Source organism: Seriola lalandi, unplaced genomic scaffold (genome assembly GCF_002814215.2).
Source record: "Seriola lalandi dorsalis isolate HSWRI2012SDOR001 ecotype SW California unplaced genomic scaffold, Sedor1 jcf7180002054355, whole genome shotgun sequence".
Taxonomy (NCBI): Eukaryota; Metazoa; Chordata; class Actinopteri; order Carangiformes; family Carangidae; genus Seriola; species Seriola lalandi.
Window position 1 is genome coordinate 116,948 of NW_019524908.1, and position 26,693 is coordinate 143,640.

The window sequence follows — 26,693 nt, forward strand, 5'->3', positions numbered from 1 at the left end:
CAATACACAATTTGTCTCCACTTTTAGCAGAGACGGGATATTACCCCTTAAATTGAAAACAAATAGAGGAAGATTCATTCATACACAGCTGCTCACTCACACAGACAGTGTGTATCAGGCCTAATGGGCTACACCCAAACTGTGGGGCTGGATATGGAGGGGGGAGGATGCGGGAGTCATCAATCATGCTGTCACTTCTTTATTTGCAATCATTTCTGCCCGGTGCTTTCTCTATTTCTACCTCCTCTTTCTATCTCTGATTCTCTCATCACTCCTTTCATGCTCTTCAAGTGTAAGGCAATCACTGCTTTTTCTTTCTGCACTACCTAAGTACCTCCTAATCAGTTTGTTTTATTTTGTCTCTCTTTCTCTTTCTCTTCTTCTTCTCCTGTGCTTTCAACACTGAGGCTTATTGGATGATCAATAAAAAGGAAAAGAGGAGGAAAAAGATGGAGGAGAGGGGGAGGAGAGGGAGAGAAGGAGGCAATGACCCAGATAATGCAATGGAGTGAATCAAAATGAGCCCCCTATCCTTGTATAGACCTCAGCTACACATCCATCCACACCGTCCTTTTTATCCCCATCCCAGAACATCTACTCTGATTGTGTAAAAAATTTGATAAAGTGCAGTGACCATGAAAAGTCAAGGGAAATGTATTTGCTTTCTGATCTGACATATGACATCAAGGCTCTTTGAGATATGGGTTGTGTTAGGGTGCTATATAGCCCCTCTCATCTTTCACTTCCTTCGTGACCCTCGTCTGACTTTCCTTTCACCATTCTCCTCCACACACACACACACACACACACACACACACACACACCTCCCCCTGCATTCACACCCCAACCACCACATCACATCTCCCAGGAGAGGTGGGTGACTGAAAAACATGGAAGCAGTGAGATGTAAGGTCAGCTCTTGTCCTGCAGCATATCATGTGTAGAAGCAGACAAGAACATAGTGATGCATTATTCATGGTGCTGTATGTCACCTATCTAATACCTCAGTACACACACACACAAACACACACTAACACAGACATACACACTGTAGCTACAGTTTAATATCAATCCTTATTTTCAGTTAATTGATCGATTGGTAGTGATCTTTGGATGAATGGGAGTGTAAGTATTCATCAAGCACCCAGCAAACCCATTTGACAGCTGGTTGTTACAGCGCATGCGCATGACACCGACAAGACAGTGGTATTAAGCCAACCGGGGTTAGGAAAGCCAATATCGAAAGTTGATATTTACTTGCCAAAATAAAAGCACAGAGTTATTCGCTCCAAAGAGGTTAATTTATTAAGACCAACACAAATACCAGATTCATTATGTTAAGGGTTTATAAATACACACTTAAATTTAAGCTCTCATATATATTATTTAATAATGTATTGTTTTAGGTAATTCAGCATTTCCTGAATACAATTTTTATTTTGAAAAAGGAAAAGACCGGATGTGCTTTTTTATTCTGTTGAACTTGACACTAGCGGGGCAACTAAGCAACGGCCAGAGAAATAACCTCAGGAGCTCGGCGTACTGTAGTTTCTGCCTAAACTAATGACTGGCGTCCCGGCGCTTCACTGTCCGATGTGAGGGAGGTCTGAACAGCAGCAGCCGGGATGGCGCTGGTCACCGTCCAGCGGTCGCCGACACCGAGCACTACCTCCAGCCCCTGTGTGTCTGTAAGTGTCCGTGAACTGGTTTGACATTTCGGCTCAGTTTCGTTAAGTCTTGTCACAGCCTGACCACCGTTAAACGCTAGTCCTGTTTGCACCGCTCAGGGCAGATGCATATGGGTGGCTAACTTAGCTGCTAGCATCATACTGCACCCTGAAAGTAGCTTCTCACAGTCCAGCAGGGGGATACAGGCTTGTCTTCCAACTTAACTCCAAGTTAACTGGCTCAACAAACTAACTCAGACTTAGCTAGATGATGTTAGCAGTTACAGCTCACTTCCTCCCAGAGGAACCTGGAGTCGCATTAGACTAGCCGTCTGACAAACAGTTTTTTAAACCGATGCTTGAATTAGCAGTAAAAATCGTAATTGGTTATGTTTACTCTAATGTTATAAACATGATATGCTGCCTCCTGTGTTTGTGTCTGAATTGCCATGTCGTGTGAGCAGCACAAATACAAATTGGCCTCTATTACCACTGGTCAGTGGATTGACAGTGAAGGGAGAGGAGCTGCCTGGAAAGCTGGTTAATGTGACAGGCCTGTCAGACACTGTTGGACGAAGTGGGACAGTCCTCTTATCCCCTCTGACACTTTGAGGCTCCTCATGTCTGCTGTCCGGCTCTTGACACAGATCCAGGTGGTGGTGGTGGTGGTGGTGGTGGTGTGGCAGCCACAGATAAGACCTGTGCTCTAATAATGATGCTTTCACCCATGACTACATGTTAAAAGACACACTTTATGTCTTAAGTTGGTCTGTCCTCAGTGTTTTGCAATGATTGACTGTGTTCCAGGTATCAAGGCCAGTCCGATGGAGAATCACATGGGACAGCCATGCAAATTATGGTGAATGGATTAGGAAAATCCCCAGCAGAAAGTTTGTTGATAAACATAAAAATCGTATAATGGGAATGGTTGTAGAACCGAGCTGGCAGTGTGGAAATTTGATGAAAACCTTCAAAAAACAGCATGAATTGAGTCATTTACATCACACAAAAACATAATTACAACATAATTCTTGATGCCATTACAGTTCAGAGCTTTGATTTGATTATTTGCTTTTTGCGACATTTGAACACATGTCCATTAAAATCTCGGACCAGTCTGTATCAGATCAAAGAAACAGCACACATGAGTTAAGATATAAGATGAATTTATAATTCTGAGACCCTGAAGTGATGGTTGGTACCTTTGAGGCAGTGAAAGAATCCCATGCTGAGGTTACCAGCTGCTTGTCATGAGACCCATTCCTGATGGGAAGCAGCCATGTGAGATGTCTGGTGCGGGGGTGGGGGACAGGAACCTGGGAAAGGGACAGAAGAACAGAGCAGTATGTGGAGGAAAGAGCTGTGAATGAGCTGCTAAAAGAAAGATCAACAATCATGAGAGGCACAGCTGGAATGCCATTGCTAATATATACAGTTTATGTTTGATAGGCTTTTTCAAGCATGCTGCCCCCTAAGCTTATTAGCAGCACTTTCACAAATTTAACACAGATTATTGACCCATCGATTAATGCAGCCAGCGTTATTTGCCTTCAACACAGTGGGGAATGGACACCCTACAGTGGTAGTGTACAGTAATCTGCCTAGCAGCACACCAAATCCCTTCTTCTCATTGGCTATAAGACCACTCCCTACACATCTATGCGGTGGCATGGCAACCATGAAGATCAGCCTGTGCATTATACCCTAAGCATGGCCAGGCTTATTATGGTATGTTGGGTTATTCACATAGTGGAAGTATACGCACATCACATCAGTAGTGTGTGTGAGTGCTCTGCCGAGGTGTAATGGTATACTGGTATCACATTTGCCTTTGAAATCTGCTGAGCTAGGCATTTTGTCATGTGTGCAGGGAAGGTTTGAGTCTATGCATGGAGTCCTATTTCTTCTGTGTCACCATATTTTGTCTTGAAGACAGGCTGTTGGGCTGATGATGCAGAGAGCATCTTTCAGCCAGCTGCCTCTCCACGCCTAATCACATCTGTGGTTGCGGACACAGGAATAGATGAACTCTATCCGTCCTCCTCAAGCCTCCGCTCCTCCTGACCTACTGCATCTGGCTTTCAGTTTAATCTTCCTCATCCATCGTCATCTTTTATCATCGTTCATCAGCACCAGCATTACCATCTTCATTATTGTTGTTCATTGTCCCATGTATATATATCCTTTGGGTCCATATGTACAGTGTGTTTCTTTGGTTTTGCATGTATGTTGTGTATTGGCCAGGATCGAGAGATTGATGCCAAACAGAAAGTTCCCTGACTTTTGTGAGGGATTACCAAAACAGGCCGGGATTAAAAGTGTGTAAGTGTGTGTGTGTGTGTGTGTGTGTGTGTGTGTGTGTGTGTGTGTGTGTGTGTGTGTGTGTGTGAGATGAACTGTGCTGGTTGCAGTATTGGGGGAGGATGATTGCATTTTGGAAAAAGAGATACAGAGTGGGGAGGGCATGGACACACAGTCTGTTTCAGCCTTATCCCTGGTCCATGCTCTGAGCCTCAGTTAAAATACCACGCTGGCCCTGCCTTGTGACTGAAGTCACAGATGAAAGGTTTGATGTAGCTGGCCTAGCTGCCAGCCAGTTTAACACTCTTTTAATGCAAGGTTAATTGAGTCTGACTCAGCATATGATGCAAATAGCAACCCAAGTCTCTTTGGTCAATGTGAAACAGTGTGCTATTTTTGAAATGTTAGCTGCTGGTTTCCAAGGCTGATGTGAAGTCACACAGGTATTGAATATTAATTTCTGTTTTTTGATGATGTTTCTTTCTAATCCTCTGTCTCTCTAGGAGTCGGGCAGTGGTGAGGATGACCGCCGCTCCCAGCCAAGGAGGTGAGACCTCTACTTGTTTTGTCATACTCTGTCTTCAGTTTCATGGAATATCTCTTCAATTCAGTAGCATCTGTAGAAACTGCAAGTTGAGACCAGGCCACTAGGGGGAGGCTGTACATCAGATTTACAGTGTTTCCTCAATTACTGAATGCATTAAAGTTCTTTAACCATTAATGCAAGGAATTGTGTCAGTATGAGTCCACTTGAATTGTGTTTTCCATTTGTAAAGTTTAGTTTCCTCCATTAAGACCCCTGCTATAAGGACACAGTTGTCAACAGAAAGTCTATATTCACCAGATTCGCATTGTCACGAGCACCTTACACAACAGTGGTATCAAAGAGAAAATACTGAATTTCAAAGCTATTGTAACCAGTGGTGAAACGTAACTGTGTACATTTACTCAAGTACTATACTTAGTACTTAAATGCTTTTACTTGAGTAACATTATAACACGATGGAGTATTTTTACAGAGTGGTATTAGTACTTTTTCTTAAGTAAAGGACATGAATAATAATTCCTCCACCACTTTTTATAACTTTGTTTAGTAAACACAAATATCTCAGTACAACTAATTAATGTTAATTAATGTGCAAATTTATACATATTTGTGCATTTTTTTCCCACAGTAGAATTCCCAATGTCATTTGAGGATTAGGCCAAAGCAACTTGTTCGGCACAGTCTTGTTTCTTTTTCAACAGGTTTTCATGCTGTGAATAAATAATGTTTTTGTAAGTACTTTTGTCAATATTATGTCGGTTCACTGATGTCACAGCTGGGGTTGATTTGCACGATTATCCCATATGGCTGTAGCTGAGTAGATGATTTACTTTTGACGTGTGTATTTGTATCCTCATAAAAGACAAGGACGTCACCACTGTTATTGTCCTTTTGTTTAGATGACTCAGGTGGCTTTGTCATTGTGCAGGATCCTGGGCCAAGGCCCTCTACAGAATTTGAATGAAATTCACATACTTTACAGAGGCTTTATGTTTGTGTGTGTTTGACTTTATAAATGCCTATAACCAGTTACTATTGAACATGGAAACGTATCTTCACTGTGGTGAAGGCTCACACAGAGCCTATCATTTTAAAGGTTATTCCTACACCATAGTCTGTCTGTGGAGACATTCACACACAATCATTAAATAGGGAGTGGAACATCAAAGCCTAAACAGCCTTTCCCTCTTTAATGGACTTTGTAAAGGGCTTTTGTTGACTAATCTAAGCTTTGAAGTGCAGTCCAAATAGTCAGGCTTTGTCATTTGATTTCCTGTGTTAAGCTTTTAATATATGTTATAGTAAGTAATAACTCATATTTTTAAGCTACCACTTGTTATAACTGTTGGTGCTGTCTAATACAGTAGTCAATGACATGCTTCAGCAAGACTTGACAGATGCACTCCTACTGTTCAGCTGAGCCAAAGACAGTTTGATATCTTTCCCTGTGATGCCATTGCAGGCAAGTCTGAGTGATGTTGCCCTCCAGTCAGGAGGCTGTAGACATCAAATCACATACAGAGTGAAACTGATTTCTTCTCTCAAACTATACGATATTTGTCAGAAACCCTGTATATAACAACAGATAAAAACATTTCAACTGGAGTCCAGAATCTCAATGAGCTACCTGCCAGTCTGTACCAGGGTTGTCTCACCTTTGAATGTTGAAGCAGAGTTCTCTTCTCTACTGCATCAGTGGTCTTTTTCTTCACCTTTGGGCTTTAGCCAAGGTCCAGGATTACTCTTAGATTTCATTCATGTGTGTCTGGGACCACCTCACACTACATGGACCTAGCAAGACCTTGCCTGGCAAAATCAAACGCATCTGAAAAAAATCTGCTCAGGAGCTCATTCACACAGCAGGGTATTGTACACTAACTGTCAGGCCCAAGAATCTTTTATTCTGCACACATGCATTGCTATTGAAACCATAATATTAGCAATTCTTGAGCTGGTTGCATCTACAACTGACACTTTCTGACAACAGTCACAATAAAGGACATGTAGGGTGTCTTTTAAGAGGTCTTTTCCTCCAAAGCTTTCTGGTGGAGCAGAGAAATGTAGTGGTGGGTGGTAGAAGTGTGCTTATGCTGAATCTACAATACTGGATATTTAACAATACAGAAATCTAGTGAAACCACACAAGGATACAGATTGGCACCAAAGTCAAATCACTTCTTCCTTGACCAATTGCCTCACTCTCAAAAAAAATTGCATTAGTATTGTATAAGTATTGTTCATTTCCAGGTTTCTGAGATGTTGTTCTCTCCAAAATATGGACAAACTAGTCTGAGAACATGACCTCACTGGCGGAAGAAATAATACTGAAACCCAGACAAACCATATAATAATAATAATTTCAGTTTATGACTGCAACTGGTCCAAGATGAGCCAACTGCTTTGTGTTCAGCACCTATAGTGCATGAAAGTAAGAGAGTGGAGTTTAACCCAATGTGGAACATGCTAGAAAGGATTTTGGGCAATGTCACAGATATTTGATAAGTGAAACATGACATCACTCCTGCAAGCTTTTAACGCACCCCAATAGTGCCTAGAAGGACATGTGGTCCCAATTATCTGTTAGGTAATACAACAGACCAGCAGCAGCTGGTGAAGTCATGTTCATGGATGTATATACACACACACACACACACACACACACACACACACACATGTAGAGCTTATTCCCCATATGCCTAACATTATAATAGTCCTGTTTTACCATTTGGCTCAGTTCTGTAGCTTGCCATTTGCTCAGTGTTAACATAAACCCACACACTCGCTCTGACATGCAGGGTGCAGCGAAGGGCCTTGCTGAGTGACCCCTAATGCGTATTACATAAGAGCTGAGGTCCAATTAATTGTCTCCTCCCCACCCTACATATGGGCTCAAGTAGCAGTACGGGCCAGTATATGGTTTAGGGGCCAGTGAGACTGAGGGGAGCTTTGGTTTTTGTAGCAGTGCAGTAATATTTTCACTCTGTCTCAATTTATCACTCTTCTCCATTGTCTTTGTCTCTTTTCCCTTATTTAATGGACTACTGACTGACTCACACCCTGTATCTCTCTCTTATTCTCTCTCTTTCTTTGTAACCATCTCTTTCACACAGACACACACAAACAGCTGTCTGTACCCGCTGCACCACCGATGAAGTATAATGTTACTGCAGTACAATAATGAATCTCTGCAACACACTGCTGCCTCAGGACTGACACTGTCAAGGACAGTATTAGACAGTTTTTTTCTGTCCAGAGTTAAAAAACCAACATTTGATGGTTTTTTCCACTGTGAATCTTTTAATGTTTGGAAAATGGTAAAAATGACTGATAATCTGAGTGTCTGCAGGGCTATCAGGTGACATGGCACAGCTGTAAAATGCCGCAGGATCACAAGAGTGAAACATATTGTTTGTATGGTGAAATCTGTGTTTAATTTCTGGTGATACACCTTTCATGCTATTCATCAGTAAATATTTATTCACTTTAAGCCCTGTGCACAAGAATATCTTCAGTGTGGTGGATGACATGGGATTGCAAAAATAGGGCATGAGACTTACTGTTGAACAGAGACATAAAACGGAAGTAAAACAATGAAACAAGAGAAGAATAAAAAATTAAACACAAAAAGTTCCTGTGAGAAAGCAAAATGTACGTTTACTGGACTTTGTTTATTGAAGTTAATTGAACCCTGTTGTCTCTCAGGCTCCACTTTTTGCAGTGATGTTCAGCCTTTATGTTTCTCAGATCACTAATATGATTTCTTTGCAGAACGTCTTAGTGCTGCACCTGTTTCCCAAGTAAAAAGCTGTAGAGAACACAAACTGTTTAAGAACAAAAAGCTGAGGGCAAACAATGGAAACAGGAAATGGGTTTTAAAAGGTGTTATTGCTGTTAAACAACACCAGTATTGTGAAAACTGTATCTGTAATCTGTAATGGCCCACTTAAAATGTCAATGTCAAAATGACAGCCCTTGCTTTCAGTTCTCTTCTCTGTTTGACTTGCAGTTCGTAGAGGGCCCATATGAAGGAGAAGTTACTGCTGAGTTGGGCCTGTGTCAGTGGACTGTACCTAATGTAGTCAAACTAGGCTGAGGAGGAGACTGTGAACAAAGAAGAGTGGTGTTTAGTTGTTCTCTCTCTGACCTTGTTTGTGCATTGTTTCCCAACTGTAAAGCCTTTCCTTTTACAGAATGCAATACAGGTCATGGTATTGGATGTGAGCAGAGGTCTCTGTCATAGTGTAGGCTGATTGTTTAGAGTAATAGTAATAAAAAGCACTTTGATTTTCGTTATGAAGAATTTGAATGTGAATCTCTGTGAGAAACAGGGTGAAGCATTAGCTAACATCAGCATGTGAACCAAATTCATTCTGACTGGATACTGGTCAAAATAAATTGCTTTACAAGTCTCTTCCTGCACTGTAATATCCATGTTAGAGTATGGACTTGTGCATCAGCGCTGATCCAGATGAACACAAGCAGAGCAGGTTCATCAAGCCAACACCTTAATGGGTGCTGCTAATGGGACAAGAAGGGAAGGGTGCAGTAACGAACACCAACCTGAGGGCAAACTGTTTAAGCATCATGTGGAGACATGCCTCTTTAGGTTTATAGGGTGTTCCTCTGTCATTTACACCCAACACTAGATACCACACCTGCCTTCTGTCTTCTCACACCTGCTGTTAAAACAAGGACTACTCCCTGTCCTAGATTAGTGACTATGTGGGCATATACAGTATATCAGTTTCCCACCAAAAAAGGAGAGGCTGTATATGGGGCACGAAGTTGTACATGCTGCATTTTGTGCACAAAAGGACGTTGTGTGTGCAAAATATGACAGTAATTCTTCCTGCAGAAATCATGAAACGCTCACTAAGTGTATCTCATGTTACAACTTAAAATGGAAAGCATATAAGAATTATAATTTATCTTCTGTATACTCATTCTCTTGATTCTGTGGTATAAATGGTAAAAGTAAGTAAAATAAGTGACATGCACATACTACATACCACAGAATAATATTTTTAAAATGCAACGTGTCATTCCATAGTATGGACACAGGATTATCCTAACAAAATCACCCAACATGAAAATGTATCTTTTCCACATATTTGACCCAACACTGGAAACATTACTTCTATAAGGCTTAAAACCAGGAACGTAATTTCTATCCAGTGCTTCTTAGCTGCATAGTGCATGTTTGGTTACTGTACAAAGGCTACTTCTGCTTACACATCTGTCTTTGTCTTATTTGGCTGTTAAGAGGGCTCCCTGTTTCTCCAAGGCTAAGTGCTCCTATCGCAGCTGAGTGGGCTGAGTAGTCGGCAAACATTTGAACTTAAGGCGTTGTAGTCCAGGCTGTTCTTTGCTTTGTTTTCAATCTTGAAAAGTGTTTTCACATTGTTTGTTTGAAGGTTTTGTGGCCAATGTTTTTAGCCACTGCTACAACTCCATCATACTTCTTTTCCTTCAGAAATGGTTGGCATTTTGAGATGGAAGATGGATGTTTGTTTTCAAGGTACAGTAAATCATACTGCAGGTTAGATGTGCTATATATCGCTGTAAAAGTTGTATAGACTCAACTGGTGGGGCCTTCTATTGTAGCAGAGTGTGCAAACAGCAGCCTATTTTCCAGCTCAGCACATGCTAAACAGCTAGCTGCCTGCAAACACAAACATACATGCACCTTTAAATATACACAGCTCCCTAACTATAGCATTGCTTACCTGCATGTTTCTGCCCATTCCCATGAAGTGACAGACAAAGACATAGAGCGGAACAAGACTGTTCAACTTGTCCAAGGCTCAGCTAAACACCACAACAGACTCTCATGTTACCAGCCCACAGACATAAGTTCCTACTGAGTGCTGGTAAATTTGACGACACTAAACAGAACCACATGACAAGAGCGATGGGTGCGTGTGGATTTTGTGGTTACGGTTACTAACAGGGCTCACTGGACAGTCTGCCCTGTGATGCAAGACTTGTCATTAGGAAGGTGAGAGGAGGTAAAGTGTAGTATGACGGCAGGAGTACAGGTGTTGGTGTGTTTGTTTCATATGTGATGTAATCAGTGGAGTCTAGTGTTAAATATGCACAGTCACCTGCTGCATATTCATTGTCTTCTTGAAAATGTCCAGTGAAGAAGGAAAAGCCTCCTGACACAGAACTTTAATTATTTGGGAAAATATTTAGAATGAACCATCTTTGAAAATTTCTATGTGATGTTTTCTCACTCAAAATGAGCCATGCATGGATTGTTTTTGTTGGGTTATGAAATGTAAACAGAAGAAAATAATTAAAGTTTTAAGCAGAAATAACTTCCCAAAGTCATGAAAAATTTAGATTTTTAACTTTTAGTATTTGTTGCAGAGTTCAGTTTTGGAGAGTTAGATTAGTGACATCACTATGTAAGATTATAGATTATAGCATATATTCAGGACTCTCCTGATCTCTTTACTAATACTACACTTTGTGAAGATTTCAGTGCTTCAGCATCTTTCCATTGATATTCCTGTATTAATACTAGAGCTAAACTGATACATCGGCCATTGTACATGTCAGCTGATAAATAAAAAGAAACTGCAGTACGGAAAAATATATTTGAGGTCATTTAGAAACAGAGTCACTATGCATAATTTGTTGATTTCCCCATTAAGTATTTATCAGAAAGGTAAACAACAAAAGAACATGAAGTTTATGGTGGCAGTGGAAAACTACAGCTGACCAAAAGTGTGTGTCTGTGGACTGCATACATGTTAAAAGTCTGGTATCAAAAATTCCTACCCAATGTATCAAGACACATTGAGTAGGAATTATTAATCTGATCCATCTTCAGCCTCAGCCTTCATACAGGATGGTCAGTCAGTCAAGGATCAATAGCAAGTTTATTTCCAGTTTCCCCACAGCCTCAGCTCAGGAGAGTTCATAGACCTATAACAAAGGCATACCGTGCAGAATACAGTTAGTAACAATAGACTGGAAAATTTGTGAACACTCCAAATGTGTGTTGTATAACAGCACATTTAATACTACCCTATTTTCCATTTTTTCTACTCCTTATTGATAACTGCTCTGCACTGGACAACAGCCAAGACATAAAGCGGACCTCCTACAAACATTGTTATAAAGCTTAGCTGCACTGCATAGAGGTCATTTTGCTACAGATGTTTTAGTTTAGAATTTAGGCCACAAGATGGTATGAAATATGATGAGGGGGGCTGTAGTTTTATAGTGTTTTCAAATTGTTGTCAGCTTACATAGCTTTACATATGTTGGCACGCCTGTAAAACATAAAATGCTTAGTAGGCTATAAAATGTGCCTAACATTGTGTCCATCTTACAGCATGGAGTATGTCACCTGATACTCGATATCCACTGACGAGCTTAATGTGAAGGGGTCATTTCTTCCCCAGACTTTCTTGACAAGACAGGCTCCGGTGTATCTCCACTATACCTAGATACTACAGGCCTGCTCCTGCTGCTGCTGCTCAGGCTGCATATCCTCTGCCTGTTTCTTATTTGCTCTTGCTCCTTATGTAACCCAGGCACAAGGTTTGTGTGTTGGGAGAGAAGGGTGGAGAGGAGACAAGTGAAGTCTCCTCAGAGCTTACTGCCAAACCAAAAAGCCCCATGTGGGTTTAATTGATTCAGTTACATTAGCTTAATGAGCACATCCTCCGTTGACTTCGTTGAACCAGGACACTCAATCAGCTGTTGGGCAGCAGTTTATTCTAACGATGTTAACGAATTATTAGGATTACTAAACGTATTATCCTGACCTACAGTTTGATAATCTATCATCGATGCGCAACCATGTGCCATGTAGTACCAAGAGTATGCAGACTTTAAACCAAACACTACAGGCAGGGAATTTACTGATAAGCACTCCCTTTTATCGGGAAGGAGGCACTCAACTGTCTGGTCACCTGATGGAGTAAACACCTGCATGGAGCTTTGTATACAAACGGTTTTGCCCCTGTAAACGTCGATGCAGAGGTGCCGGGAGTGTGGGCGGTCGTACTTCCCCGTTGTCCTCATTGGCTCCCTGATTTTCCCAAAAACACGTGTCTCCAACTCCACCCTCTTATGACTTCTCTGGACAGAGTTTGACCGACACATATGTCTCAGTACTGTACATGGTTGAGAGTACTGTGTTTTGTAACAGCGATAAATAATGTTTTGAAAGCGGTACGGAAAGTTACTTAAAATGGGACTCGCTTTCGCGTTATTAGGACATCTCGGGCAGCCGGGCGTTGTTGTCGGGAGCAGGAAAACAATATACTTGATTTAGTTGCCCTTCTTAATTTATTGCAACAGAAATACGGTTTGGAAACATCTCATTTTTTGCGGAGCCTATTTCGTCATTTTCTACTGAATTACGACCATTAAAACCCGAAGGAAGACAGTTGTTCGCCTCCTCGCCATGCCGGAGCACATGAGTGCCGGAGAGGAGTAAAAGTTCTCTCGGACCGAGAACACCTGACACCCTCCTCCCTTTGCGCTCCCCACGCCGGCATGACCCTCGGTGCAGTGTCCGGCTCCGACACCTCGTCGGCGGTCAGCTTCTGCTCCTGCTGCGGGGCTAAGATGGTGCCCTACTTCAGCGACGACGCGGTGGTGTCAAAAAATCAGATCAACCAGCTGTAAGTTTGAGAAAGGAGGCAATTTTTAGAGGATAAAAGACTGTATTTGAGAATTTTTCATACAGTAATTCACATTAATAAATGTATAAAAGTATATAAAATAGGAACACAGTGAAGGTGCCATGAAGTACAAGGGTCTCCATTCAGATTACAGATAACTACAGCACCCGATAACACATGAGTACAACTTCACTCTGTGTATATGAAATTGATTTGTTGTATTATGGACAGTCAGACTGTTAGCACTGCATTTAAATATGGACTAAATGCTTGTGAACATATTTGGAGATAGGAGGAATAAGGTGACAAACTTGCAACACTGTGAGTAAGCTGACACATTTATAACAGTTTTGCAACATCAGTGTCAAATGTATTTCCTGGTGACGTTGCAGGCTCTTACTCATGATGATGCTTCCTTTTGACCTTACTAAGACATAATGGCTTTGCATGTAGCGTGAATCATCCTACCTGTTTCACAGGTCCAGACACACGGCTGGGACGCCACATTGCTCATGAATTACTGAGCCAACATAAATCACCTGAGGGCCATATCAAGAGTTTTTATGGGGTGTCTTTGTTTGTCCAAGGCTGGGACATTGTTCAAGATGTGAGCACTTGGAGTGATGATTATAACTGTAATTAAGTTGGAAATTAAGAACTTTGAATGTAATCTTAAATAAACAAATCAGAAAAATAATCTAGACAAGCCTGCAGAACAAGAAAAACAGCAATAATTTTAAGATTTTCTCTATTTTTGTCTGAAATGTGTTTAACCATAAACTAAGAACTCATGCTAATGGCCGAGGTCTCTGACTTATCTGAAGATAATGTATCTTATGACAGTGGATCTCCTTGTAACTTGTAGGCTACACTGTTAATGCTCACATGCGTGACTGCTGATCAGATAACATTTTGTGACCTAAAAACACAAATCCTCTGAAATTAACTATAGCCGTGCCTCCCACAGGTCAGTAGAGTGAAGTAAATATTATATATGTTTGGAGATTGTCTTTGTCAAGATGTAAGGGATTTACGTTTAATGTATCTTGCAATGATCTTATCTGTGATCTACAGTGTCTCCAGACATCAAGACAAAGTGAGGCAGAGGCTTCTTTTTGCTTGTGAGATGTAAAAGGATTTAGTTGACTTGTCTATGCGGTGAAGACAAGTCTGCCCTTCAGGACAGATCAAAGGCTAGTCTCTTCCAGTGTTTCCAAGCTCTCATGTGGAGTTGGCTCAGATAAGCTTAGCAAATTTTAGGGGAGGAGGAAATCAATGCATAAATTACTGCAACTGGATTAAAAGATGATCAAATCAACATTACCCAATTTTCCACAAAATCAGTTTATTTAGTTCTAGTGTGTTTCTTTTGCTGTTGTTTTGTAACATTTTCGTGCAGTCAGTAATTGCTTGTGCCCTGCATGAGAACTGGCCTTCTGTCTGGGTTTTCAGGAAAGTCAAGGACAGCCTGTGTCTTGGTTGCATTGTTTTTCAGCTGTTTCACACGTGATTGTGCAGTGAGGTTATTGAGTAAACACTTACTCTTTATTAGGACTGCACCCAGTTTTTTAAGGAAATAGTTTGCACAAGGAAGGTTTATGGTAAGATGTTACTGCAATACACACACAGTGTGTACTAGCAGACATGTGTGTCTAGTAAATAACAGCAGATGTGGGAATCTTCTGACTTCCTGGTTGTGTTGGCCACATTGCATGGTGCTTGTTGGTTGTTTTCATCACCATCCTTTGTATTGCTCAGGATGGACCAGGGCGCTCATCACAACTCAGGGGATTATAGTATCCTTTGATTTATGGGACCTGGTGTGTATGTGTGCATTGTTTATAGTGTGTAGAGTGTCTGTATGCGCCAGAATGTCAGCAGGACTCTAATGTTTAACCAGGGTTTGAATGAGTAATTACAAGCCTTTAGACTGTTGATGGAGTTAAGTATTACCTGTAGCTAAATGGCATCTAAAACGCCATTGTTATCCCACCAATTTTAGAAATACCAGTAAACCCCTCTCTTCCGCTCCGTGTGTGTGTTTGTCTTGCGTATGTGTTTTCCAAAGAGAACAGATAAGACTGAAACGTGACAAAGTGAATTCTAGATTTGAGAGTGTGTGTGAGAGACTTCAGCAGCTGAACAGGGAAATGGGCAGCTGGATATAGGTCATTCCTTATGCTTGTGTGTCTGTGTCTGTGTGCACATGATGCATCTAAAATCAAACAACCAAATAACTTGGTTTACGTTTGTTTAATTAGCTTCAGTGAATGACATGAGATCAGACCTACCTAGTGTATCACAGCAAACCATATTTATTGCCAGTCATCTGATAGTGTTTATAAATGGATATGTGCCCTGAAAGTTCCTTGTGTTATAAAGTACAGTTTTTTTTTGTTTTTTTTTTAACCACAAGCTTTAAAAGTGGGAATGGAACCCCTTATTCAGCCACTGTTCCTACCAACTGAGCTAAATTTGTATTTTACTGAGCTCCTTCATTTCTGTATCTCTGCCTTTAGTTAAAATGTAATCTGAATCCGTCTCAGAATAGTGCTGATTCTGGGTCAGGTATGTTTGGTTCACTAAGGTGGCTGTTGCTCCGACCATGGCTTACATGCTGGTTTACCAAGGAAACTGGAACAAGATTGTAGCAAAACTTGTGGTCCTCACTCGCACACATACAGAAAACACTGGGTCTAGGCAGTATGTCAGCTGGCATCTGTGCCAGTTGATGAAAGTCTATCTTTAGTGTGACCTGGTATCCCTTTCTCTTTATCCGTCCTGACCCTCTTCTGCTCTGGCTGCCCTCATCTGCTCTTTTCTTGTGTCTCCAGCTTTGCCCAACAATCTGTTCTTAAACTTTTTTTTGTGGAATTTTGCCTCTATTGGACAGTTTGACAGCAGAGTTATACAAAGAGAGAGACGACGTGTGACAAAGGTCTCAAGCCAGACTCGAATTAGGACATTGCATTTTGGAGTTAAGCCTCCATTGGTCCACCATGACACTTCACGAACGTGACTTTTCTCTTTGCACATCCGTCAGTGTCTTCAGCTTGTGACACATTTTCCATAGCTGTGCCTCCGAGCTGCAAGGGCAGAATGTGCTAACTCCCTGTCTTTCCCATGGGCTGTATCCGTCTTGGGTGCAAACACACAAGGCCTGCCCTGCATGCAACCAGGCCCTATATTTATCCCACTCTCCTCTTTAGAGTTACTAATATGGGCACGGGCAGGAGGGGGGGTCACCCAGTTATCTGCCCACTGTGTGGAGTGGTCCTTACATAGTGATGATTGTGTCTGTGACTGTTGCCCTAACAAGTACCTACTGCTTCACTTCAGCCCAAAGCCTGGGATGGCTGAATGCCAAAAGATGACCCACCCCACTCACTGCTGCAAACTCTGACTGGGTCTTCTTTCTTTATCTCCCATCCTTCACAGCCCACCCCTCATTCACATACCATGTGGAGTCAAATTCAATTGAACTTGTTGCCCCCTTCCTTGATTTTATCCTTCAGTGTGTGTGTATATTTTTGCAGTTAGATTAGTTCGTCTCATGGTCGGGCACCTTTCCAGTTGTCTTGATATTTTTTTCTTAATTTATTAACTTTTCTTGTAAGAACATAACATTAAGGTCAGCATTGACATAATGTAGCTAATCTGTGTACATTCCATCAGACTGGTTAATGTTATCAGTCTCTCATGGTGCATTCCAGAATTACAAATTTATCAGTTAAATGAATTCAGTTCAGCTGCATTACGTAATTTGAAAATGTCATGACAGGGTCTCACTGATGCTGAAATTTGCAGAATGGGTTCACTCAGACTGAAAATGTGGTGTTTGTGTGTGGAATGGGCTGGTCAGCGACGGTTATTTTAATGTATTATTTTGTCTTTTTCAACCAATTCTCCAAAATCCCTAGTGCATTCAGTTTAGTATAATTAATGAGAAGGGAAAGCATGGAATCCTTACGTTTTAGAGACTGGAACCAGTGAATTTTTGGCATTTTTGCCTCAAGAAATAATTAAATAATTATTAATGAGCAAAAAAGCAAATACTGATGGATTTTCTGATGATCAATTAATTGATTAATTGACTAATTGTTCTAGCTCTAGTGTGGAATAAATGGGTGGTGGTGGTATGTATTAGTGTGTCAGGGACACGGTATGTTTTGTGTCTACTTAACAATACTTGGTTGTCATACCTGGTTGAAAACCAGTATCAATAATCAGACCACATGCAGGCGTTCAGTGTTAAACCTCTGCATTGAGCTATCACTGGCATGTCAAGGAGAAGCCCCCATATACAGTATATCTTCTGAATACGGTCTGTTAATAGCTTAAACTTTTAAAGGATTACCGTATTTTTAGAAACTGTACTGGAGAGTCGTTCATACTCCTCCACCTTTCCAACTACCAGGCTTAGATTCTACTTTCTCAATGTGTCTGTGTGCAAGTGTAAAAGGTCACGCTTGCGTGCATGCACGTGCATGACTACGAGTGTTATATTACAGATGACATTGTACAGTAGCACTGCTATACATGGTCATTGCCAAGTACAGTACGTGTGTGCGTGTGCATGTGTGTGAGAGAGAGAGCTCAGTGGGACGTGATACAGCAGGAATTGAGGAGAGTGACGGAAATTAAAACTATGACGAGAGCCAAAGTTTTGAGAAATGCCGAAAAGAGGAAGTGAGAGAGGCAAGAGTGAGAGGAAACAGCTGGGTCAAGGATGAGTGGGTGGGTTATGGGAAATAAACTCAGCACAAGGCTATGGTTTTGTTTTTTTTTCTCCCTTGTCTCTCTTGTCTTTGTCTCCTGATCCTGTACATACATGGTCTCAGCAAAATTCAGGAAGGACAGTGTGATGGCTGAAAGGATGGAGAGATGAAGTTACAGAGAAAAAGGGGATGACAGGAAGCCTAAATGGCAGTCGGCACTGGCCTTTTTTTTGCCACGAGTGTGAAACTGAAGAACTGCAGAAGTTGGGTTCATTGAGTGTAGACCTGCAGCTTGTTGCCAAGGGCGGGCTAGATTATTCAACACAGTGGTTTACCATCAAAATAAGCATATCCACCAGCTGTTTGCGTAACTTCAACAGATATATGTGGCTTTGATGTCATCACCTCCCTTTGATTGATCTCAGTGATCCCTTTCTTTGTTTCTGGCCCCAGAGGCTACGAAACTGCCCTCATTCTAGTTTAGTAGAACAGGTTGGCCTCCTCCCTGGATCAGTGTATCTTTGTGAGTTATAACTTCACACACACACCTCACTGACATTTACTATATTTGATCTTTAAAAAAAAAAAATCATAATAGCTTTATTTAGGCTTATTGTGTAAAATATTAAATGTTAAAAAACTACAGCTGGAGATATTCAAGTCAACAGATAAATAAAAATACAGTGGAAATGCTATTTAAAAAAAAAGGGGTTTCTGCAGAAATCCTAAGACTCAGCTTTAAGACCTGGGTTTGGCTGGTTGTCAAGGTTGTGGCTGCATGTGTTTCTGTTCTTAGTTTAACTCGGGGTATAAAATCTGCACAGCCTATACACCCAGTGTGCTGTTTTTGTTTCTAAGATGCATTCACCCTTAGTCTGCAAGTGCTACTTCAAACTCGATCAAACTTTTAAAATGCATGATTTTGTTTTCGCAGTAGTTCCTTTTTGTGCTCTCTGCATCCAGTAAATAAATGTTGCAGCACCATTGCCCTAGTGCCTGCTGTCTAAGTGGATGACTTCTTCCACTGCATCATTAAGGTTATGGTTTACTGGTCCCATGGCTGTCACTTGACACGGTCATAAGCAGCTGCAGAAGTAGGTCTTCCAACCAGTTTTATCGGTATCTTGTATGACTTTGGTTAGTGTGCCACTGTGAGAACCTAAACAAAAACTTAGTCAGAGGTGCTCACTGTTTGATATCCAGTTGAAACACAGTTTATAATGTGTCCTCCTAGTCAATGCATTGACCTCAGTCACAGTTAATAAGATTATGTGTTCCAGAGGAACAGAACCCTGTTTAATACGACCTGCTCTTGTGTGCAGTGCTGTGTGCTGGCCAGCTCTTATCTTTGCTCCAACATAGTGGAGGAGGGGATTCGCTCTGTCTTCCCTCTCGGACCCCCGGTCTCCTCCCAATTCTCCCATTCCTCCCTACTAGCAGCTGTTAGTGTGAGTAAGTCTGTGTGTGTGTAATCCAGCTGTGTGGAGGAGCAGAGAACATTGTGTTCTGAGTTCACATTGGGGCTTGGATCTTGTTTTGCTTGCATCGGTCTGTCAGCTCTGATTTGGGGAGCCTGCAGACTCGAGTCCGGCTGAATGGAGCATTGTGACACTGACATAAGCCCATGACAACGCCCGTCTGTTCCTTGTCCCCATCTTGTGCATATTATGAGGAGTTGGGGTCAACATGTGCACAGAAGTGTTTACAAATGAAGATTATATGTATAATTACATACAAGAAATAAATATGATTAGATAACTTGACAGATGCTTATGCGTTTTAAGCTTCTATTCATGTCTTTGTGTTTCTTTTCTCTTTCCTCCCAGTATCAGTGAGAGCTTCCTCACAGTAAAAGGTGCAGCCCTGTTCCTTCCCAGGGGTAACAGCCCCACGCCTAACTCTGCACCTCGTATCAGCCAGCGCAGGAACAAGCACACAGGTAAAGATTTGTTCACACTGGACGCACACACAAATGACAGCTGCATCATCTCCCTGCATTTCTTTCCTCCTTATTTGACTCAGAGATGAACTCCATGGAGGAGGTTGAGATTAAATGGCAGAGAGTGTTTTCAAATGAACATTCCTGTACAGCATCATGGGTAACAGCTGGTGTTAACTGCACTGAGAATGTTTCACAACAAGGCTGATCAGTCAGTTTGCTGCTGCACGCAGTGTGGTGGACAGCTTGTTTGTTGGATTTTTATTTATTTATTTTCTTATTAACTCACAAACATTTTAGGATACTAAAAATTCAAAATTAAAATCATAGATACAAGAACACGTGTTGCTGCTTGTGAAAAGGCAGCATTTGAAGACCTTTGTGTTGTGAAATGGGGTGATTTTATAAAAAGCATCAGTATCAGCTTGTTTCACAACAAGGGCTTTCTTTTCTCTGATGTATTCAGAGTTCAGGTCAGATATTGGCCTAAATGAAAGAGACTCCAGTGTGAATGCACTGGAAACTTGCCACAGGGGAAATGATACAGTTTCTTGGGTGTTATGTCAACTTTTTAACTATAAAGAATGGGATTGTTGTACAAAATAAACTGAAACTAAATGAGGATGTTGAAACCCTGTCTGTTCAGGTGACCTCCAGAAACATCTTCAGACCATGTTCACTGTGCTGCGGCCGGAGGACACCATCCGACTGGTCAGTAACAAACACAGACACACAGACACACACAGTAGCAAAGGAGCAAAGTGGCATTATTATCAGGGAGATTATACTCCAAACAGAGGGGCTGGTTTCACGTCTTTGTTAGCAAATGTTACGCACAGAAACTTAATGGATTTAAAAATAAAAGTCGGGGTTGGGAAGCGTTCTTGCTGGTCCCTGCATCATCTCTGATAAAGAAGTATTCCAGTAGTTTAGTATTGGACTTCTGTGAGTCAGAAGATTTGTGAGAAAAAATTGATCAAAATCAATCCCTAGTCTGGAGCAAACTTAAAAAAAACTGGACATGCAGTGCACCTCAGTAGTGTGTTTTATTACAGCCTCCATTCCAAGTAAACACCCACATATTTCAAACCTCACAGCCCCAGTCTGTAATGCCAGCTTTGTGTTAAAAGTTTGAAGTCTCCAAAAAAACAAATCTGTGATAACCCTGATTAGCGCCTCCAGAGCCAAAGAAGACATTATACAACTGTTTTCACAGTTTGCCTCTCCTCTGTTTGTGCATTTCTCCACCCCTCTCCTTCCTTAATCTGTTCTTTCTATCTTTTCTTCCAGGCTGTGCGTCTGGAGAGCGCCTACCCTCAGGTAACCCGCTACATGGTAGTGGTCTCCACCAATGGTAGACAGGACACGGAGGAGAGCATTGTGCTTGGCATGGACTTTGTCTCCTCTGATAGGTTAGTGCCACGGCAACAGTGCATTATTCTGTCTTTTAGTGTTATATTAACTCTCATTAAATCCCAGACTTGTGACAGCAACTTAGAAGAGTTGGCACGTTACATCTGTTTGCAGTATGTTTTTAATTCAATTTTAAGCTTCTAACTGTAATATATTTAGCTTTCATAATGGTGATGTGGCCAGCAGCTAAAATGAAAGTTTTTCAAAGTGAAGAATAAAGTAAGAAAGCCTCTGTCTGACTCCTTTCTTCTTCCTTTACTGTTTTGCCATTTGAATATCATCCTGTATTATGTCAAACCAGTGTATCTTGTTTTCTTGTGCTGTTGTTTAACATGTTGATCTTCATGCCAGCTGCTGTACGGTGGGTCTGGTTCTACCTCTGTGGAGTGACACTCTGATCCACTTGGATGGAGATGGGTAAGACACCACACCTACGTCCTGCTTCCTCTTATTGCTCCCAGGGGCAACTGACTGTTCTGATCTCTTTTTTAGATGTTGGTCTTATTTAGCTGTTTTGTTGGTGTTGTCAGATGGCTATAAACTATAAGTGGACATCCCATCCCTAATCTCTCTCCCTCTCTGTCTCCACAGTGGTTTTAGTGTGTCGACAGTGAGCAGGGTTCATGTCTTCAAGCCAGTTTCTGTTCAGGCCATGTGGTGAGCAACCTTTTATTTTTTCCAACAAATGACAGCTATGTGAAGTTGCATCAAGGTTAAGGTTGCAGTCTTAAAAAGACTCGATCCGATGCTGTCCCCCTTGACTTTGACCTCCAGCCTTTTATTTTTGTCACTGTTTCTTATCTTCTCTCTCCTCCTGGTTTTCCCATTATCTTTCTGCTTTCCAGTCTCATCTTTATCGCTCCCTGTCCCACATGCCGGTGCTGCCTCTTCATTTCCGTACTCATTGTCTTCATTTCCTTGTTTTCCTCTTCTTTTGTCACTTTGCTCTTCTCCTGAACTCCCTCTTCCTTCAGCATTCTCTGATACCTCCATTTATCTGCAGTTATATCTATAATATCTCTGTATTATGTCTCTTCCTCGCCGTAATCTTTACGTTCTCCTCTTCCCATCTGTTGTTCCTTCGTTTCTCTTACAAATTATTCAGCTCACCTTGCTTGTTATATTTCTCATATGTTATTAGTCATTCCTCTCTTATCTTTCTATCATGTGTTATCTTTTTCTCCATCTTGTGTAATTTCTCCCTCATGTAAAGAACACATTTCTGTTTACTCCAAACTTCACTCTTTTTGTATTTTTTTGATAATCTTAAGACAACCTCTCAAGTGTCATCATTTTCCCTCTCCATGTCTGCTTCAGGTCTGCCCTCCAGTCACTCCACAAAGCATGTGAGGTGGCTCGCTGCCATAATTACTACCCAGGCAGCCTGTTCTTGACCTGGATCAGCTACTACCAGAGCAGGATCTCCTCTAACCAATTGTGTATCAATGAGTGGAACGCCATGCAGGACGTCGAGTCGCACCGTGCAAACTCACCTGTTCCTTTCACAGACCTGTAAGTAGAGGAGGACAGGGGTGATCACATGAATATATAAACACACACACTACACAAATCCACATTTCTCACAGATGATATGATATAGGTATATCTGGATTTTTGTCTGGTTTGCGGTGCATTCCAGACATAGAGTCATTTTCACAAGTTTTCATTTTGTATGCCAGAGTAGCCCCCATTGATGTATGGTGTGAAATTCCTGTGGAGTGAATAGACAGCTCAACATTTTCAAATCAGAGGATGTGTTGAATGGATACCCACAAGAAACACAACATTGCATCCCAGAGGTTAAAATACATAACTAAATAATTTAAAATGAATACGGCCACTGGTATTTAGTAACTAAAATACGAAAATTCACAAAATGGTTTGAATCGATTCCAAAAGTTGTTTTTGGCCAGCAGTCATTGTAGTTCCCTTTTCCAGAGAATTTTTTAAGCAAAAACTGATGTAAAAGCAAAGAAGGTTAAGAATTTTGGACGCACAAATGTAGGAAGGTCTTCATAGATGTACGGTGTATCAAAAGCTTGAAGTGATCTGAGCTGATGGACTGAAGTGATAAACCAAGAAGGCTCACCAGACAGCAGTGGTGTTAGTCTTTGTACATGACACGTGCACATGCATTTCAGCAGTGTGTGAGAGGTGTAGGGCACAGGAAAAGCATGTATGCAAATGTGAACAAACACATGTGTACCCAGAAATGCACAACTGGAAGGAGCTGGACATTTTTCAAAGCCAAAGCTGTTTCATAGTAGCTGTATTTTAGGCAATATCAGAAGAGGTGTCTTCAGTCACATCTACACAAAAACATTGCCTAACCTCTCTTCACGTGCCCACAGTATTGCCTCATCTCTATAGCCCTGGACTCTGGAACCGGGGTCACATGCTGTCTATGACCTCCGAGTAACAAGAAGCACCAGAGAGGGACACAAACAAAAACAAAAGCAAACATGCCAGCACGGCTGAACTGTGTGCAGAGACTCATGATCATTCACACATACACAATGTTGTCAACATATCCACATGGGAGCATAGAAAATACTTGGGAATGACACATGCTGCCGGATTTATGTCTTTACTAATACCAAGGAAATTCCCCTCCCTGCTGCTTAGTCACGTGCCTCGCTACCTATTTGGAACGTCTCTCTCTCTCTCTCTCTCTTTCTCTCTCTCTCTCTCTTTCTCTCTCTCTCTCGCTCGCTCACACACACACACACACACACACACACACACACCTCAGAGATCCTTCAGTGTCCAAAATAGCTGAGGCTTTCGGCAGCTTGATTTATGTTTTTAAAAAAAGAGAATCCAGACAGACAAATGGGTAGATCAAGACAGGGACGGACAGAAGCAGGTGGCAGGCAAAGAGGAGGTGGTAGAGGATGGAGGCAGGACTAAGAAAGAGATGTTTTGCTACTGCATGCACCTGACGCTCATGGATGGAAAAAATAACAAGTTCCACTTAAAACTTGACGATCAAGAAACACCCATATTTACTGTCTTCCTGGAAACAGAAATACTTCACAACTCCCTCTCTGCAGGAGGTGTGTTTGCCATCTAATGCACTTATCATCAAGATCAACACCCACACATTATGAGCTCTGATACACACACACACACACACACACACACACACGCACACGCAGTCGGTCATAAAGTCCCTGTTTGTCTTCCCGCACAGGCTGACTGCCAAAGCTGCATGACCAGCTGATGTTTGTTGACATGGCAGCTTGTTTCCCTGGTAAACCATTGAATGGATGGTTGAGATAGCAGGAAGTGGTTTGATGTTGGCATGTTTTCGTGTTAGTATGATTTATTCGACTCGGTGTGAATTCCCGTACACTACTTCCCTATCTGATTCAGCAGAGTGGCAGAATTTCCCTACCTCTGTTAATCATTAGCGCCATTCTTCATGTCGTCATACACTCGTCACACATGTGCTGCTTTGTTTTCTCCTTTATTTTTCTGACCAGCCATCCCTCCCTCCCTCTGGCTGTCTTTGGGCAAGTCAAGACTTGTTGTGTGGTGAAAGTGTCACTGGATGTCGGTAACTAACCAGCGTTTGTTGGCAGGGGTGAAAAGGTTTTCTTTCTCTCAACCCTGTGGACTCAGTCTTTTGGGGTCAGTAAGATATTCAGCAGTGAGCTAAACAAGCAGACTCTTTCCAGTGATCTAACACAGATATATGCTTTTAAGTCTGCAGCTACACACCTGTGGCTATCGCACTGCCCCCTCTTTGTAACTGCTGACCCACACTGCTGTGTATTATTACACTGAGGAATCATCTAAAAGCAAAACAAGAGAGAAAATTAGACTACGTAAGAAGGAGATGCTCGTAGACAAACTGAGCTCTTCTCTCCTGAGAGGTAATTAGGCCACTTGTTGGTATCATCAGCGTGACGTCCAAAGGCTAAATGCGTCCCCCAGCAGAGTGGTTAGAAACAGAGCCAGGCACAACAACAGGCATATTCTACAAGAGGACTTTGTTGTGGATCGCCGATGGGCCACGCTCTCAGATTTTCTATTCCCTCTCCAGTTTCTGAGAATCAGACAAAGTGGCAATTCTCTTGTGGAACAAGTAATCTCATTGAGACTAAAGTGAAAATGAATCAATGAACAGAAGGCAAGGGCTGTTACTGTGACAGTGAAGGTGGTTCTTTGTGTCCAAAATTGCTTATTTAGGCCAAGAGAAAATGTGTTAAAGGTGTTTTTGATAGAGGTGTTTGTGTCTGTATGTCCAGGCCCACAGAGAGGGAGCGCACGGAAAGACTGATCAAGATGCGCCTCCGAGAGATCATGATGCAGAAGGACCTGGAGAACGTCACCTGTAAGGAGGTGAGAGGCACATAGATGATTTACATTTACATTTAGGTTTAAAATAAATCTATTTGTTTTGATATTCAAGTGCAAATTTTCACCATTGTTTTTGCTGTAGAATTTTTACTTTCCACTCTTGCAAGAACAGGTTTAATTTCTCAGAAAAGCTTTTTGCAACAGATTTTACACTGAGTGATCATTAACAGTCATGGTGCTTCCCTGAATTGTTGTCATCATTTCCCAGATTCGAACAGAGTTGGAGATGCAGATGGTTTGTAACCTGAGGGAGTTTAAGGAGTTCATAGACAACGAGATGATAGTCATCCTGGGACAGATGGACAGCCCCACTGAGATCTTTGAACACGTCTATCTGGTAAGAACCAGGAGCCCTGTGATCTCGTAACCTTGGAACTTCCCTAACCGCATTCATCAAAATTAAGATATTAATAGTCGTAGTAACCTGCAGTTGGTTGTGTCAAAGTCCACGTTAAATGACAGTATAGGCATTTAACTTGCACTGTTTTCTTATGCATTGAATAAACTTGTGAACACCTTGATACTGACGGGACCCGTGTTGTCTCCAGGGCTCTGAATGGAACGCCTCCAACCTGGAGGAGCTGCAGAACAGTGGGTAAGAAATCAGTCACTACAGAACTCCTGTGTTACTTAACTCACCCTACAAACCACACTTAGTCAAACACACACTCACTAATCTCACTATCACTAAATGGAAAGATTACATTTTGTGTATGAAATATGTTTCCTAATTAAAATGAGAGAATCCATTACAGCTGCATTAAAGTATTGTTGTTCATGCACTGGATTTCATCACTCTGTAGTCAGTGATTTGGTTATCCACGCATAAACTAAATTGATTTTTGATAAAATAATCTTAAAACTAGGTCCACCAGGTTGCTTTTTTGGGAGCTTTCATCATTTCAGGGGCTTTTTTTTCCAAAGTCTGTTTTACTAATGTCTCAAATCTGCATCATCAACAGTAACCAACCTGATGTTTGTTTATAGTTTACAGCAATGTTTGACCTGTGTGGTGTTAACCAATCATTCATCATCTGAATAACCTGCATGGAAATATGAATTGCTGATAGTTATTGTTGACAGTTATTGACATTAAAA

General features: G+C 41.5%; 1 protein-coding gene across 2 annotated transcripts in view; it reads left to right on the forward strand.

Moving 5' to 3' along the window:
* The first annotated feature begins 1,497 nt into the window (after window positions 1-1,497).
* The window catches only part of ssh2a (slingshot protein phosphatase 2a), a 29,700-nt gene continuing 4,504 nt past the window's right edge, over window positions 1,498-26,693 (forward strand). Inside the window, exons 1-11 of one of the 2 annotated variants that reach the window (XM_023408158.2) lie at window positions 1,498-1,688; window positions 4,472-4,515; window positions 19,705-19,817; window positions 20,464-20,528; window positions 21,108-21,229; window positions 21,582-21,647; window positions 21,822-21,887; window positions 22,548-22,742; window positions 25,484-25,577; window positions 25,804-25,932; window positions 26,144-26,190. In XM_023408158.2, the coding sequence (XP_023263926.1) occupies window positions 1,626-1,688; window positions 4,472-4,515; window positions 19,705-19,817; window positions 20,464-20,528; window positions 21,108-21,229; window positions 21,582-21,647; window positions 21,822-21,887; window positions 22,548-22,742; window positions 25,484-25,577; window positions 25,804-25,932; window positions 26,144-26,190 (1,004 nt within the window). In that variant the 5' untranslated portion in view covers window positions 1,498-1,625. Of the gene's footprint in view, window positions 1,689-4,471; window positions 4,516-12,622; window positions 13,161-19,704; window positions 19,818-20,463; window positions 20,529-21,107; window positions 21,230-21,581; window positions 21,648-21,821; window positions 21,888-22,547; window positions 22,743-25,483; window positions 25,578-25,803; window positions 25,933-26,143; window positions 26,191-26,693 lie in introns of those variants that run through there. The other variant, XM_023408157.2, reaches the window with a different exon arrangement.